Source organism: Mus pahari, chromosome 9, assembly GCF_900095145.1.
Source record: "Mus pahari chromosome 9, PAHARI_EIJ_v1.1, whole genome shotgun sequence".
NCBI classification, from domain to species: Eukaryota; Metazoa; Chordata; class Mammalia; order Rodentia; family Muridae; genus Mus; species Mus pahari.
Window position 1 is genome coordinate 74,756,836 of NC_034598.1, and position 18,746 is coordinate 74,775,581.

At 35.9% G+C, this 18,746-nt stretch overlaps 1 protein-coding gene across 1 annotated transcript in view; it reads right to left on the reverse strand.

Annotated features, from left to right (window-relative positions):
• Cep290 (centrosomal protein 290) overlaps positions 1-18,746 on the reverse strand; it is an 85,825-nt gene that overhangs the window by 32,127 nt on the left and 34,952 nt on the right. The window contains exons 26-33 of the mRNA XM_029542288.1: positions 14,474-14,585; positions 12,907-13,112; positions 11,873-12,024; positions 3,999-4,110; positions 2,980-3,435; positions 1,722-1,886; positions 672-779; positions 295-429 (exon numbers count right to left, since the gene is read on the reverse strand). Coding sequence (XP_029398148.1) covers positions 295-429; positions 672-779; positions 1,722-1,886; positions 2,980-3,435; positions 3,999-4,110; positions 11,873-12,024; positions 12,907-13,112; positions 14,474-14,585 — 1,446 coding nt within the window. The remainder of the gene's footprint in view (positions 1-294; positions 430-671; positions 780-1,721; positions 1,887-2,979; positions 3,436-3,998; positions 4,111-11,872; positions 12,025-12,906; positions 13,113-14,473; positions 14,586-18,746) is intronic.

An 18,746-nucleotide genomic window follows, 5' to 3' on the forward strand; every position in this document is an offset into this window, starting at 1 on the left:
AAAAAAAAAAAAAAAAAAGAAAATAGCAGTTAACAAAAGGCAATATATTGTTTATAAAGCTTCAATTAAATAACTTTTATTACCTATTTAGTATGCCTCAAAGTAGAATGAAGGAAACAAATGAATTGTAAATTCAAATTAACTACATGGACTATTGTCAGCTATTAGAAATAGTATATAAGAATAAAGAGAGGAATTAGCAAAAATCTGCTACTTTAATTAACATAAATATTTAGAAAATTCTAAAAACATTCCAAGTAATGTACTAATTAAAATGCAAATTATTCCAATTACCTCTTCTAGTGACTTGCAAGTTGCTTGTGTTTTAAGAATTACTCGAATATTCTCCTTAATTTTTCTTAGAGCAATTTCAAGTTGGTTTGGAAGGGGCAAGTTAGGGTCTGGCATTGATCCTGTAGAGTCTTCAAACTAAGGAGAAATAATATGCTTTAAAAATGGTAGTGTAATATGGAGAAAACAATATTAAATCTTCTTTTAACTGTATACAAAATTAGTAGACTAAATTTCACTTATCTTTAAACAAAGAAACTCATGACAATTCATATAAAGCACACATCCTAAAGTTCAAAATATATTGAATTCAGAGACTATCTGTAAGTTAATGCTTTAGACCATGGTACAAAGCAGCAAATATAATTAGGTATTGATACCTTTTGTGCTGCACTGAGTATTTCATTTTGCTGATGATCAAAAATGTCTAACTGGCGTTCCAGCTCAACTTCTCTTTGATCCCAAGCCATCTGTCTTTCTTCATGGAACTAAAAAATGACACTTGTTTTTGTTAGGTACATCAAGTGACAATGAGTATATAGCATGCACATAAACATTTTCTTACTTTACCTTCAGCTTATTTTATCTTCAGCTATCACTCTTATTTTATGGGAAAAACAAGTAAACTCAATGGTCAAGAAACTTGCGTGAGAACCCAGAGGCAGAATTTCAGTCTAGTCATGTACCCATTCATCCATCCACTCCAAGCACATATATGACACACATTTCTCAAGCACTATATGGAGCAGGGCAAGCATAGTCATAAACAAAACTCAGTTCCTGTCATCCAAGGAAATGGATCCCAGGAAGAGGGAGGGAAACAGGAAATAAACAAATACGGAGCATATCAGAGGATGGCAAACACTATTTAGAAAATGAAAGCACATGCTCCCTATATAAGAAATCTTGATGGGAACAATTTACTATTCAATACCAAGGAGCCTTTATAGTCACTGGTAAGGAAATGTTTGTGAGTGAAGATCTTAAGGCAGTGAAAGTATAAACATAAAGTATCTCGGATACAAAGAGAGAGAGAAATCAATCTGAGTGCAGGGAATAGAATAGAGTCTGTGTGCTGATTGTGTTTTATGAGCACCGTCTGTCACTTAAACATCTTTCTCTACCCCATGCTGTGTTCTAAGTCAACAGTGACATCCAGGAGGAACTAGACTAAAGAAATGAAATAACTAATATCAAAATAAAAACTAACTTACCAATGAAGTTTGCGGACACACTTTTTTCTTAAGGTTAAGAGCTCTGTTACAACTAAGTAAATTTACATGTTTGGGAGTTTAAAAAGCAAGAAACAAGTTATTTTGTTACTCATTATAATGGGAACTATACTTAATCATCTAATCACAACAACATAGTTAAAACACAGTGATCTGAGTGTGAAAGCTTTAGAAACAGAAATAAATAGAAAATGAAACCTTGCTCTGCTGAACAATTTCTTCCTCTAGACTGTTGATTGTATGTTCATATTCAGAGATGATATTATTCAAATATTTGATTTCTTCTTTACCCTTGACTAGTTCTCTATTTAGCTTAAGTTCTTGGAGGCGAAGTTCTTCTATTTTCACATGCCAATTGATTACCTAAATTATATATAAACATAAATGCTACATTATTGATCATGATTTTAATCAAAATTAATGGCAAAGCTATTTAGAACTTCCATAGAATATTCTAAAGTATGTAGAATATTAGAACAAAACATTTTTCAAATTATTTCAAAATGAATAGCCTGGTAACATTTGCTTTCAATTTCTCATTCACTGTCATTTGTTTATTAAGTGCTGACTGCAGTCATGTTATTGAGGTATTGGTACAAATTAAAAACAGAAATCCAAGCCTTTTCTGCAATGATGGTGTCACTGGTCACTTTCCTATGCTCCAGTGGACAGCATCATACCCATGACCACATCAATGGTACTGAGGAAGCTCAGTGGGTCACAGAATGACAACAGAACCATATGAAACATGGGTCAGGATTTATGGGAGCATGTGGTTCCAGGTGGGAAAGGAGGAGAAAATAGAGAGGTGAGAGTGGCCACAATTCATTATATGCATCCGTGTGCATGTGCGTGCGTGTGTGTGTGTGTGTGTGTGTGTATGTGTGTGTGTGTGTGTGTGTGTGTGTGTGTATGTATGTGTGTGTGTGTATATATCAAAGAATTCATTTTTAGAAATCTACCCAAGAAATATTTTTTTAAAAAAGGAAATTGTAATTATTTCTAGCACAGGGAATAGGACTTAACTGCAAGACAGTTGTTTGCCATTTAACTCTTCCCAAATGAAAGTAAAGTCTAATCTTTAAAAAATACAATGGAGCTCTATGAAAACTCACAGTATACATAATAAATATCTACAAGTAAAAACACAGAAAAACAAACAATTCAAACAGGAAATATTTGTGCAAAGTAACAATCAACTGATGACTATACTGAATCATTTAAAAATTATTGTACTTTATATATATTTGAACTTTTCTAGAATGTTTAAAAATGTTTTTACACACAAAGAGTAATTTTCCTAAAGATACTTGCTTATGACTCTTAAATTCCCAATTTAGAAACTCTAAGTTGCCCAGTGAGTACTTCAGGTGCATATTAAGCACATTTACAGGCTACACATTAAGAGCAATATTACCATATAACACAGGAATACTACATTCAGATCAAGTTTTACCTTCTGGGCTCCCCTGGCATCCTTTAAAGTACTTATCAATTCTTCTAAGCCTTTTAACTTTAATTCCATCTCCAGTGTTTTGTTTTCCATATTTCTGTGTTCCTGTTGTGAATTCTTCATTTCTTGCATTATCTTAAGTTTGTCATTTTGCAACTGAATCATCGTTTTGGAGAACTTTTCCTGCTGTGCTAAGGGTAGAGCTCCACTGAACTGTCTTCGTAGCGACTGAATGGTTTGGCGCAGGTGTTTGGCTCTGTTTCTACCTTCCAAGCGCGCATAGTAGAGCGCCTGCTCTTTCTCATCCAGTTTCTGTTCTAAGCGCAAATTGTAGGCTTCCATCTTCTGAAGTTTGGATGTAACTGACTCTAACTTACCGAGAGCAGTGGCCTCACTAATTTGAAGAGAGACAACATGTTGGTGTAATTTGGCAATTAGAGCCTTTTCGTCAGATTGTGCCTAGCAGTAAAAAATGCATATTTACCAACAAATACATCATGGGCTCAAAGTCACAATTCAGTGAATAAATTTTAAAACACTGGCACATGAGATTTAAAAATAAACAAACAAATGAAGCATACTTAAATTTCTAATTTTGCTTTATAATTCATAGATAACATTAACAGCACAATTCTGATAGATATAATGAACACCTTTTAATTCTCTAAAAACTATAGAACACGGAATATATGAAAAACTACATATATATATATATATATATATATATATATATATATATATATATACACACACAAAAGAGAAAATAGTCAGAAAAGATTCACTAATTACTCCTCCTTACTGTGTTAAAGATTCACTAATTACTCCTCCTTAGCATGTTAACCAACCAGCAGCCATGAAATGCATCTATAGGTATTTCAAATGAAAGATGTTCTCTAAAGTCCCAACCAACAGGAGCAGCTTTATGCTGCTGCACTACCGTCTGGATAGCACTACCCACAAAGACAATGTCTCAGGTGAGCTTAGCAAACAACAGACTAAGCAGGGGAGCTAACACTATGCACCTGGAAGTCCAGCAGCTGCGTTCTGAGGGATTCCACTTCCTTTTCCCTGGACTGTTGTTGCGAATTCAAAAAATCAACTTGTCTTTTGGCAATATCAGAGATCTCTCTCAGTCTAGAAAGTGATAACATATTTAAGCAACAATTCAGTAAATACCAAAAGCTCCAATTTTGAGATACCCATCGAGAAAAGCAATTTAGTTTTGTTTCTTTTCATTGTATCAAACTTAAAGACTTCAAAGGTCTCTTGAACCATTTTATGAAACCTAATTTTGTATGTGATCAAAAGCATCTTCTACTCTGGAAAGTCTTTAACCTGTAGTATAGCATAATATATACATTTTGAAAGTTAATGACATAAGTCATTATATCAATTTCACTTAACAGATGACATTTTATAAATGCAGGTTGTCAGAGAACACTTCCTCCCACACATTTTTCCTAAGATATTTTTCATTTTATTTAGAAAATAGTAGGTCCATTGCCTAGCTCTGGCATTGCTTCTTGGTCCAGAGGAGCCCTCTGGGAACCCAAGAGCATCCTACCTCCCTGAGGAAACCTTCGGGGACTACAAAACTACCCACATTGGAACCCTGCCAAACCACCCATCCTAGTTGGATCTTCCCATCATGCCAGGTGGTCTGCCTGGATCAGCCTGCACAATCCACTGAGCACTACTGTCTAGCTTTGGACTTGCTCCTTGGTCTGGAGGAGTCTGGTGGGACCCCAAGAATGTCCTGTTTTCCCGTGGAAACCTTTGTGGGTCCCAAATCTAACTAGCTTTGCATTGTGTACAACCACTCATCCTAGCTGGATCTGCCTACCACCCGAGGTGGGACTGACTAGGACACAGCCAACAGAGTAGGGTACTCTGACCTTCATTGTTTGGCCCACATCTACCCAACCTTCCTGAGAAGTCCTGCTGCCCAAGATCATCCATACAACACCAGGGAAAACCAGATGTGTATAAAGGACAGGGTAGAAACACAGTAAGACCGAGAGCAATATGGAGCCATGGAACTACCATGCTCCAACAAACCCTGTATGTCCTAAACAAACTGAAGCACAAGAAGAGTTTTAACTCCAGTCTTATAAAGATCATTGAGGCCTTTAAAGAGGACATGAATAAATACCTCAAAGATATACAGGAAAATACATTCAAATAGGTAGAGGCATTAAAAGAGGAAGCAAATAAATATAAAGAAATGCAAGAAAATAATATCAAACAGGTGAAGGATATAAATAACACTATCTAAAACCTGAAAAGGGAAATGGAAGCAATAAAAAAATCTAAAACTGAAGCAATCCTGAGATGGAAAATCTAAAGAGAACAGAAACTACAGATATAAGCATCACCAAAATACAGGAGATGGAAGAGAAAAGCTTAGGTATAAGAGATTAAAATAGAAGAAATCAAAACATCAGTCAAAGAAAATACTAAATCTATACAATTCATGACATAAAACATCCAGGAAATGAAAAGACTAAATCCAGCACTATGAAAAGACTATGAAAAGACTAAACCTAAGAATAATAGGAATAGAACAAAAGAGAAATAACAAAAAAATAAAAAAAAATAAAAAATAAAAAAAAGAATAATAGGAATAGAATTAAAAGAAGATTTGCTCAAAGGCCCAGAAAACATCAACAAAATCATAGAAGAAAAATTCCCTAACCTAAAGAAAGAGATGTCTATAAAGGTACAAGAAGCTTACAGACTGGACCAGAAAAGGAAATCCCCCTGCCACATAATAATCAGAACACTAAATGCACAGAACATAGAAGTAATATTAAAAGCAGCAAGGGAAAAGACCAAGTAACACATAAAGGTACCCGATTTCAGAATTATACCCAATTATACACTCAGCTGAGACTCTAAAAGCTAGGAGGGCCTGGGCAGAGGTTTTGCAGGCCCTAAGAGACCACAGATGTCAGCCCAGACTACAAATATTCAGCAAAACTTTCAATCACCATAGATGGACAAAGCAAGATATTCTATGAAAACAACAAATGTAAACAATACCTATACACTAACCCAGACTTACAGGAGTTATTAGAAAGTAATCAAAAGATACAGGGAAGGACACTTCATACTCATCAAAGGAAACATCCATCAAAAGGGCATCTAACTTCTGAACATGTATGCCTCAGATGCAAGGGCACCCACACTCGTAAAGGAATCATTACTAAAGTTTAAACCAGAAATCAAACCCCATACATTAACAGTGGGAGACCTCAACACCCAACTCTCACCAATGGACAGGTCATCAAGACAGAAACTAAACAGACAAATGAAAATAACAGAGGTTATGATTCAAATGCACCTAACAGATATCTATAGAGCATTTCACCCAAACACACATACACACAAAATATACCTTCTTTTCATAACCTCACGTAACTTTCTCCAAAGTTGACCATGTAATCTATTACAAAGCAAGCCTCAACAGATACAAGAAAACTGAAATAACTCCTTGCATACTATCAGATCACCATGGATTAAAGCTGGACTTCACCAACAACAGAAACAACAAAAAGTGTTCATATTCATAGAAACTGAACACCTCTCTCTATTCAATGATCACTGGGTCAGGAAAGAAAGAAATTAAAGACTTTCTAGAATTTAATGAAAATGAGGGCACAACATACCCAAACTTGTGGGACAAGATGAAAACAATGCTAAGAAGAAGGTTCATAGCACTAAATGCCTTCATAAAGGAACCGGTGCATTCTCATATTAACAAATTAAAAGTACATTTGCAATAGAAGCAAACATGCCCAAGAGTAGTAGACAGCAGGAAAACATCCAAATCATTACTGAAATCAGTCAATTAGAAACAAAGAGAACAATACAAATAATCAATAAAACCAGAGGTTGTTATTTCAGAAAATCAAGATAGACAAACCCTTAGCCAAACTCAAAGGCAGAGGGACAGTATCCAAATTAACAAAATCAGAAATGAAGAGGGAGACATAACAATGGACACTGAGGAAATTCAAAGAATCATTAGGTCTTACTTCAAAAGTCTGTACTCCACAAAATTCGAAAATCTCACTGAAACAGATGATTTTCTAGAGAGATGCGAATTATCAAAGCTAAATCAAGATCAGGTAAACTATCTGAATAGTCCTATAACACCTAAGGAAATAGAAGCTGTTATTAAATGTTTCCCAACCCCAAAAAAGTCCGGGGTCAGAGAGTTTAGTGTAGAATTTTATCAGACTTTTATAGAAGAGCTAATGCTAATTCTCTTCAAACTATTCTATAAAATAGAAACAGAAGAAATACTACCAAACTCATTCTATGAGGCCAAAGTCCCACAAAGAATTAACAAAGAAAATTTCAGACCAATTTCCCTTCCAAACACTGACACAAAAAATACTCAATAAAATACTTGCAAACCGAATCCAAGAACACATCTAAGACATCATACACCATGACCAAGTCAGCTTCCTCCCAGGGATGCAGTTGTGGTTCAATACACAAAAATCCATCAAGGTAATCCACCAAATTAAAAAAAAAAAATAACTGAAAGAAAAACAAAAAAAACCCAAAACAACAACAACAAAAAAAATGATCATCTCACTAAATGCCAAAAATGTATTTGACACCCATTCAAGCTAAAAGCCTTGGAGACAGCAAGGATACAAAGTGCATAACTAAAGACAATATAGCAAGTCAATAGCCAACATTAAATTAAATGGAGAGAAACTAAAGCATTTCCATTAAATCAGGGACAAGGCAAGGCTGTCCACTCTCTCCCCAGATCTCTTCAATATAGTACTTGAAGCCCTGTCTAGACCAATAAGACAACTAAAGGAATCAACTGAATAAAACTGAAATGGATGAAGTCAAAGAATTGCTATTTGCAAATGATATGATAATATATGTAAGTGACCCCATAAATCTACTAAAGAATTCCTACAGCTGATAAACACTTTCAGCAAAGCTGTTGGATACAAAATTGCCTCAAAGAAATCAGTAGCCATCTTCTACACAAATGATAAACAGACTGAGAAAAAAGTTAGGGAAACAACACTCTTTAGAATAGCCACAGAAAACATAAAAAAACCTAACCAAGCAAGTGAAAGACCTGTATGACAAGAACTTCAAGTCCCGAAAAAAGAAATTGAGGAAGATATCAGAAGATGGAATGATTTTCCTTGGTCGTGAATCAGTAGGATAATCATAGTGAAAATGACCATCCTATCAAAAGCAATCTACAGATTCAATGCAATGCCCATCAAAATTCCAACACAAAATTCTTCACAGACATGGAAAGAACAATTCTCAACTTCATATGAAAAACAAAAAACTCAGGATAGCCAAACAATCCTAAACAGTAAAAGAACTTCTGGTGGTATCACTATCACTAACTAAAGTTGTACTACAGAGCAATAGTGATAAAAACTGCATAATATTGTTATAGAGACAGAGAAGTGTACTAATGGAATCAAATTGAAGACCCAGATATAAACCTATATGCCTATTGACATTTGATTTTTGACAAAGAAGCCAAAACCATTCAATGGAAAAGGGAGAGCATCTTCAACAAATGTTACTGGATATTTGCATGTAGAAGAATTAAAATAGATCCATATTCATAACCCTGCACAAAACTCAAGTCCAAATGGACCAAAGACCTCAACATAAACTCAGACACATTTAAGCAGTATAGGAGATAACTTCTTGAACAGAACACCAATGTCTCAGGCAGTAAGGTCAAGAATTAATAAACAGGATCGCATGAAAGTAAAAAAAAAGCTTATGTAAATCAAAGGACACCATCATCAGGACAATAGGGCAGCCTACAAACTGGGAAAAGTTCTTCACTAACCCTAATTCTAAGAGGGCTAATAACCAAAATATATAAAGAACTCAAGAAGTTAGACTCCAACAACCCAAATAAACCAATTAAAAAGTGTGTACAAAGAACAGAATTCTCAATAGAGGAATCTCAAATCGCTAAAAGCACATAAAGCAATGTTCAAAGTCCTTAGTCATCAGAGAAATGCAAGTCAAAATGACAGTTGAAATTCCTCCTTACACCAATCAGAATGGCTAAGATCAAAAATTCAAAGAACAGCACATTCTGGAGAGGATATGGAGTAAGGAAATACTCCTCCATTGCTGGTGGGAGTGCAAACTTGTACTACTCTGGAAATCAATTTGGTGGTTTCTCAGATGACTGAATAGTTCTAGCTCAAAACCCAGATATATTATTGCTAGGCATATACCCCAAAGATGCTCTACTATACCACAGGGACACTTGCTCATCTATGCTCATGGCAGCTTTATTCATAATAGCCAGAAACTGGAAAGAACCTAGATGTCTATCAATGGAATGGATTCAGAAAATGTGGTATATCTGCACAAGGAATACTACTCAGTCATTAAAAATAAAGACATCATGAATTTCACAGGCAAATGGTTGGAACTAGAATATATCCTGAGTGAGGTAACTCAGAGCCAAAAGGACATGTATGGAATGTACTCATTTACAAGTAGATACTAGCCATGAAGTACAGGATAATCGTGCTATAATCAACAGACCCAAAGAAGTCTAATAACAAGGAGAACACAAGTGAGGATGTTTGAATCTTTCCTAGAAAGGAAAACAAAATAGATATCGGAGATGGACGGAAGAAGAGATCTGGGTGGAAGAGGGGATGGTAGGGAGTGGTGGAGTAGATCACATAGGTAGAAGAGCAGTGGAGATAAAAGGGAGATCAGCTGGGGGTCGGGGGCAATCTCTAGGAGGTGCCAAAGACATGGGACAAGGAGAGGGTCTAAGAGGGTGACTCTATGAGATTCCTAGCAATGGCAGATATGGATCTTAAAGTGGCCACTTCCTGTAGCCAGACAGAACTCCCAGTGCAAGGATAAGAACACCAACCATCCATAAAGCCTTAGACTGAAAATGTGTTCTACCTACAATATGTGCAGAGGCAAAGATGGAGCAGAGACTGAGGGAATGGTCAACCAATGTCTGGCCGAACTTGAGACCCATCCCATGAGCAAGAACCAATACCTGACACTAGTAATGATACTCTCTAATGCTTGAAGACAGTAACCTAGCATAACAGTCCTCTGAGAGGCTCCACCCAACAGTCAATGGAAAGAGATGCAAAGACTCACCCCCAAACATTAGATGGAGCGCAATGAATCTTATGGAAGAGTTGAGAAAAAGATTGAGAGATCCAAAGAGGCCAGGTACTCCACAGCAAGACCAACAGAGTTAACTAACCTGGACCTTTGGGGGCTCCCAGGGATTGAATCACCAACCAAAAAGTGAGCAGGGGCTGGACCTAATCTCCCTGCACATATGTAACAGACCAGCAGCTTGGTCTCCAATTGGGTTCCCCAAACAACTGGAACAAGGTTGTCTCTGAGCCTGTTGCCTGGCTGCATGTCTTTGGATCTTACGCCCCTAAGTGGACAGCCTTGTCAGGCCTTGTCAGGGCTCAGTAGGAAGGAAGTGCATAGTCTCACAGCTACTTGATATGGTGGATCAGAGGTTAAGGGAGTGGGGGACTAATACCCGGGGGGGGGGGGAGTTCCACTTCTCAAAAGAAAAGGGTAAGGGAGCTTGGGAGAAGAACTTTTGTGAGGGCATACTGGGAGGAGAAGAAGGGCTGATATTGAATTGTAAAGGAAATAAATAAATTGAATTAAAAAAAAAGAAAATGGCAGGACAAAAGAAATAAGTTAACCATTGCCACTGCACTTAGGAGTCGATGTAAAATTTCCATTTCAACTTTTCCAGTATGGAAGTTAAGTGCTTCATACACAGAACTTTATATTATATTTGAAAGTCATGTTACATATAGAAAATATGATTCATTTACTAAAACTTATTCATTAGCTTAAACACACACACATGTCCACACACACACACAAATTAGACATTTGCACAAATTTTCCTTATGATTTCTGTTATTACAAAGCTAAATAAAAAAGTCTTAGGTTTGAAGCAGAACAATTTGAGCCAAGTGGGACATATACATCAGGTTTCCTCATATTGATCAAAAGGCCTCTATAGTTAGTGGTTCATAAAAAATATAATAAAATGAATAATTATAAGTTAGTCATCTTACAAGGTAAGGCTTATGTGAAGAAAGAAACAAGTCAATCATAGTGTGAAGATTAAAAACGACTGATTTCTCAATGTTGGAAGGGGTAGCTGCTATTTCATGAATAAACACATACACACACACATACACACAAATCCACTAGTTATTTGTGCTTGACACATTAACTCAAAGCTCCTTATGATAACGCAATAAAGCTGCACCTGACCAGATCAGTGAGTGGAGAGGATCTACCTGGCACAAATATTTAGTGTTCTAAAGTAACTGGGCGTATTTTCTACTGCCAAATGAAAAACAATTTACCTAAGTGTTAGTAAGCAAGTGTTCATGAGTTAATATGTCTGATGTCTTACACAATGCCTATCACATAGCTAGCTCTTAAGGAAATTAAATTAAATCTATATATGATTTATATGTCTACATCAACCTTATAAGAAGTTAAAATTCCTTTCTTTTTAAAGTGAATAAGGTAACTACTAAGTAACTCTTCCCTCTCTCCTTCCCCCCAAACAGGCACTAGGAGTAAGACCCGGACCCTACATGGTTTCCGTCTCAGCTTTAGTGCCTTCTACAGTCACAGCACTACACTAGGGGAAAGCAAAAGCAAACTGTGTGATGTCATTTCCTCTTCAATGTTATGTCATCTGGTTAAAAAACAACAAGGATGTTAATCCTCTTCTTTAAAAAAAAAAATGAGTATAGCTACTGCTCCATATATTTGTAACTGAACTTAAAGGCAAATCAAATAGACCCATCAAATGATGAAATTGTTTTCAAGCACTTACTTGGACACTTCAACTTTGAGCTCCACTTCACTCTTCTCTAGTTCTAGAATCCGCTGCCGGTCAGCATCACTTACTGCCTTGTTCACACTATCAGCTAATTCGTCTCTCAACATCTGCTCCACCTTTTGTGCATCCAGGTTGATTTTGGTAAGCTATGGGAAAAGCAACAGGAACAAAATATTCCCCAGGACTGTTATTTTATTTATTCTATTTTACCTTATGCTGAGAACAGTCAGGACCTTTGTCAACTAAAGTCAATGAACTACAGCTCCAGTCTGGACACATAACTTCTGGTCTCTTGAGTACTAAAGTCTTACTTATTTTCCCTTAGTCCAGAAACAGGTATAAAGTAGTAAGAACAAACAAGAACAAATTATTAAAAAGATGTAATAATAGTCTAATTCTATCATAAATTATGTTAATTACTACTTAAGAATTTAAGTGAGTTAACAAAGTTTTATAAGTTTTATAAAATTATTAAGTTTTTATTAACATTAAATGTCTTAAAAGAAAACAATGGTACACTTTGAAACCTATCTCAACCTTAGTATCTGCAAAGTGTTACTCAGTCATAGGTGCTGAGTATCTGCAGACTGCTTAATTCAGACCACATTGGGTATCTCTAATAACCTTCTATTAAAGATTGTGAAAACAGAAATTTTTTTTTAACTATTTTGCCTCTTACTATAGTCTCAGCTCCCAAACAGGTTTTGGAGTACGAAAGAGAATGAAATTTTTTTTTTTTTTTTTTTTTTTTTAACAAAGAGATGAGGTTGGAAGACAACTTGCTTTTCAAAGAAACAACATCCTTCTTCTCACTAAAAACAATACCATACCATTTGCAAGAAAGAATTTGTTTATGGAAACAAGTGCCTTTGATGTAAAGCAATTGAGATTTTAAAAGAAAGTCTATAAAGCCATTACATAAAATGTAAATGCTGTATGCATATACTAGCTTAGAGACACAAAGTTTTTAGAAATAATCTAGTGTCTACTATCGAATGTCTATTTACAGGATAAAAATTGTATCAAACCTCAGTGAACTTGGTTTCCAATTCAAAATTCCGTTCTTCCATTTGTTTTAATGAAGTCCTTAAGTGCTCATACATTTTCTGACAGTGTTCAGCCCTCTGCCTTTCATTTAATTCCTTCATCTCCAACACAGTGATTTTTTTTGAAATAGAAACAATGTCACTATTTGTCATTGATTTCTTTGCCTTATCCATGTTTGAGTCATTTCCTATGTGTAACAATACAACACACAAAAGATAATTCAGGAGAGGTGTGAAAAATAGTACAGTTCTATGAACTTTCTGAATTAAGACATAACTGTATTTTATTTATCCCTACCTCTCTGATGCCAATCCATGTATTCTTTCTAGGATAAGCATCTCCATTTATCAAATGACAATAAAAACTGTAATATTACTGAAGTAATCATGTGAAGGTAAATGTAGAGCTGTCAGAGCTTGGAGGATTTTTAACAAGCAGTAAATGAACACTTGTTATTGAAGTAATATTAATTGCACTGGGACAATACAGGACAGCAGTGTGACTTTAGACATATAGGTGCAATAGTTTTAAAGTTACCGAACACCAAAGTCAACAGTAAAATCTTAAGTGATATGATTAAGAAAGTCTTCAAGATAATCTCAAATCATGAGCATTATTTTGGATATTATAAGCGTGCAATATCAAATACTATCGTTACAATTTTATATTCAATATTATGGCAAATCAAGTATAGATGAAGATCTTTGTAGCATTCTAAATAATGGCAAAAGTAAAAAATCTAATGCTATAATCATAATCACTCAAACAATATGATACTGGATAAATTTCTGTAAGAAAAATGATTAAAATATGGAAATACTTGAAATTTCTACTAAATTGGTGTAGTATATAACAAGAAAAGTTTATTATTTAAAATACATAAAAATAAAAACATATAAGAGAATTATGATGATATACTGCTGCAAATATAAGCAATATAAATCCTCAAATTTTCTTTGATAGTTCAAGGTAAAAGGTATCAGATAGTATACAACACATAAACTTTGTATTCAGAAAAACATGTATTTCAAAATTATCATTAGTTTTTACTGTAATAAAAGTGAAAATAGGTCTGCATGTGAGTTCTCTAACAATTGGAACTGGGTCTTTCTCTGACTCAGTTGCCTGCCATTGGAGCCCCTTCCCTGAGCTGGACTGCCTGGTCTGGCCTCATTGGGAGAGGATGCTCTTAGTCCTGCTGTGACTTGGTGTCCCAGGGCAGAGGCAGAGTGGTACTCAAGTGGGGCTTCCTCTCTCTAAGGGGAAGGGGAGGAGGCAATGGGGGAGGGATTTGTGAGGGTGATATAGGAAGAAGAGTAGGGAGGGTTGCTGTAATCAGGATGGAAAGTAAATAAATAAATTAATAAAAAATAAAAATAGAAACAGCTAGTGTTGAATCATAAATTTATAACATATGGTTTTAACACTACATCTACGTATTCTGCTACAAAAAAGAATTTTTCAGTAAAAAAAGAAAAAACAAAACAAAAACCAAAAGAGCACTGTTAGATATTTAACACTTAGTATTCCCAGGGTAATAAGACTCACCTAACTTCATTTCTTGTTCCCAGGCCTGTTCAATGGTATGGAGTTTTTCCTTTGTAATCTCCAGCTCTTTACTGATAGCCTCGATCTGTTCTTTTAGCGATGCATTTTCACACTGCGTAGAAGACAGACATCACAGATGAGCTTTACTGCAATGAGGATGAGAGCCACAGAAGGGACACTGCATTGCCTTGACTTTACACAGTACCCTTGCAACTCACAACCTATGTTTTACTCTAAATAAACCTCTTATAAAAAGATGCGAATAAAAAAAAAATCACAAAGTGAAATTAGCTAAATCTAGAAATGTTTACAAATTATAATTTCTCACACATCATATAAACATGAGAGAGATACACACACACACACACACACGAGAGAGAGAGAGAGAGAGAGAGAGAGAGAGAGAGAGAGAGAGAGAGAGAGAATAATCAAACTCTTTTGTGTGAAACACCTGGCTCTAGATTGCCACGCATTCATTTTTACCACTGAAGGTACCTACCCATCTGAACTAATAAGGACGAGCGAGGGTTTTCCCAACTTTCATAAACTAGAGCCTCCATGCCTCATTCATACAGGCACTTAGGTGCATATCCTTACCACATCATCTGAGGCAGGTACTAGATATTAACAATAAAAAGAAATAAGCCAAAACCCCATAGTTTACAGGCTTCTCCATTTGTGGTGTGTGTGTGTGTGTGTGTGTGTGTGTTGTGTGATAGGAGTTGGGGGAGGGTATAACAAACGATGGACAATAAGAAGGTAAATTAAAAACGGTATCAAAAACTTATAGCTGGGCATGGTGGTGCACACCTTTAATCCCAGCACTCAGAAGGCAGAGGCAGGTGGATTTCTGAGTTCGAGGTCAGCCGGTCTACAAAGTGAGTTCCAGGACAGCCAGAGCTACACAGAGAAACCCTGTCTCGAAAAACAAAAACAAAAACAACAACAACAAAAAAACCTTCTAGACCTAGGAAACAAATATACATGCTTCAGAACAAGAGGGGAGGAAGCAGGCATATCTATGTAAGAGCAGCATTCATACTACAATCAAAAGTATGAGAAGAAATCCGTCTTGACAATCAATGGACCATGAAAAGAGACAATGTTCAGCAAACTCAACTGCTCTAAAGCAGTGTTTCTCAACCTGTGGGTTGCAATTCCTATGGGGATTGAAGGAATCTTTCACAGGGGTCACATAACACCCACCAGAAAACAGATATTTACATAATAATTCATAATAGTAGCAATATTCCAGTTATGAAGTAGCAATGGAAATAATTTTATGGTTGGGAATCATCACATAGATGGTTGAGAACCACTGCTCTAAAGCAAGACAAGAGCTGGAAAGAGCAGATAAGGAAAACAAGGTTCAATTAGGAAAAGACTGGATTTTAGAAGACCTCTGCAACACCAAGCAAAACGAAGAGCCTAGGACTTCAGATTTTGGAATTCAGGGAATGTGAGTCTCAATGAAGTATTGTCAATAGTAGGTGGGCCTGTGGGCACCTGTATGGGGGATTGTTTTAACTAACTTCATTAATACTGATTACAACATCCATTGTGGGTTCAACCACTACCTAGGAGGCAATTTCTCATCTGGGTAAGCGTGCAGAAATCAAGCTGAAGACAAGCCAGCTAGAGTGCTTACACCTGTTTGTGTTCTTGACTGTGCACCTGATGTGACTAGCTATTTCAAGTTGCTGCCTTGAATCCCCTTAATCATAAGTGGTTACCTTCACTATGTCCCTTAAATAAGCTCTCAATAAGATGCTTTTGGACAGGGGATTTTATCACAGCAACAAAGAAGAACCTAGGACAGCAGCATCTGCAATATTTATCTGGACTTAACTTTTGCACATCCCTAATCTGAACTCTGAGATGCAAATTCGACCCAGTCTGAAATCATTTCCATGGCAATCTGCAAAACTTGCACTTTAGCACAGTAACTTGAAAATAAGCTAATCAACAATAGTCTACAGTGTTAAAAAATTAATAAAATTAGGGACTGGGGAAACAAAAGGGGATGTTATGATGAAATATACAAGATAAAAATGAATAAAATATGATTGTTTTGTTAAGGAATAAAATTACACCAAGTTTTATATACAATGAATATAAAATAAAAACAAACAGAGGCCTCAGGGTGTTTTAAATATACTGAGGTTTTCTTTTTTTTCACTTTGGTGTGTGTGTGCACTTTGTGTGTGTGTGTATGTGTGTGCACTTGTGTGTGTGCACTTGTGTGTGTGTGTGTATACTTTGTGTGTGTGTACACTTGTGTGTGTGTATGCACTGTGTGTGTACGTGTGTGTGTGTTTTCTTCCTCACTAATTTTCACTCCTTTGCTGTTTTTCTTGACTGTTGATTTTCTTCTTCCTTTTGGGTGGAAAATTGTTATTTTTCCTGTTTTGTTTGTTTGTTTTGGTTTTGTTTTTTTAAAGAAAGCAAAAGAACATGAAGTTGAGTGTGGAGAAAAGTGAGTAAGATGTGACTGGAGATGGGAAGCAAGACACTGTGATTTTTTTAAAATAAAAATAAATACCATGCTACTCCCTTTTTGCCTTCACCTCCCATGGCCTTGCTCATACCCTATCCTCCCTGTACCCTAGGTCTTTAGTCATTATGCCAGATATCAGAGGCATTTTCTGTTCTGTCTTTCTTTACTACCCTCTAATTTCCCCCAATTTCAATAGTATCTTAGTGCTTAAAGAATAAAAAGATAAAAACAAATCTTCTTGTTCACTCTATCACAATTTATATCTGCTTCTCCTCACCTCTCAATTTTCCAGTTTCCCTCCTGACTTCCATATTATCTGTTCAGTCTTTCTTTTTCTGTTCTTCTACTATTTCTTTATATTTTGAAATCTGATTTTTATAGTCTACATTTTCATGACACTTTACTCTTAAAAGGTATCAACATTTTCCTGATCACTATAACCATGGCCCTATATTTATATTCTCTCTCAATTCCATCCCTCAAAACTCCTTCCAGAATAAGTTATCAGTAATCCATGACTTTAAACTCACATGGAAATGCATTATACATTTCCTCATAAGAGGCTTACATTTCACTAAAGGAGGGCATGATGTAGCATGAATAGTAGAATTATGTATTGCTATAGGTAACAGCCATAAAGAAGAAAACAAAATTTCTTTCAGTAGGGGTGGTAGGGGGAGGGGGAAACAGCAATAAAACAGCTTTGAAAATTACTAAGATAATAAATGAAAAGAGAGAAAACCTGGTTACAAAACAGATGTACAGAATGTATGTAAGAAAGAACCACGCTGCAGGCACCTAGGAGCTCAGCTGCTAAAACAATTTGTGAAGTTTCTAAGAGCAAGAAATTACCTAAGGTAAATAGAGAAATAATGTAACCTTTTGCCATTCAATTGAAGCCTAAATATGCAATGAGTGACATGATGATAGTGTTTATGACAATCATTTAGTGGTAGTAAATTAAAGGAGATTTAAGACTGGAGATAGCAGTATGAGAAACCACTGCAATGAACAAGGTTTAGACAATACCATTAAAGATAGGCCATAAAAGATGTGATTATAATGTTAAAATTATAAATTAATTAAATAAAGTATAGGAGACAAAGAAAATACTAACAGATTCCCACTTCTTGTGAAGCTCACTCTTACTTTTGCTTGCTTGCTTGAGACAGTCTAAACTCATTTGTATACAGTCTAGGCTGGCAACAGACTCATGATCTAATTGTTTCTAACTCTCAAGTGATGGGATTAAAGGTGTGTATATCCACACCAGTCTCTAACAGTTATTACAACTAAATGATGGGCTTCCATAGTATAAAGAATAGACTTAAAATACTGAGGATTGAAGTAGCTGTTAAGCAGGCCAGAAGAAAATTAATTGTTTATTTTGTTTATTAAAAAAAAAACTTACAATCTTAAAGGGGTCACAAATCTTTTAAAATCTCTAATACTGAGTGATGGGAACTGGACTATGTTGTCTTTAAGTCAATTTTGGAAGCTTTGTTGAGCAACAGACAATAAAGAATGGCATCCCTCTTCCAAAGTTATAGAAAGCATCACAATTTCTATCTTCCTATTTAGACAATAGCTTGAGACATGGAACTACACTGAGAGTATCAGGCTGTGAGCTCCACTCACAGGCACACACTCTAGGAGAAAAGCCCACCTGAAATCAACCTTTCTCTGAGCCCTGGCTGGGGGCCATATATGTGAGTGAGTTTTCACACTGACCCCATTACCCCTGCCACGCCCATTCAGCCATTTTTCAATGGAACA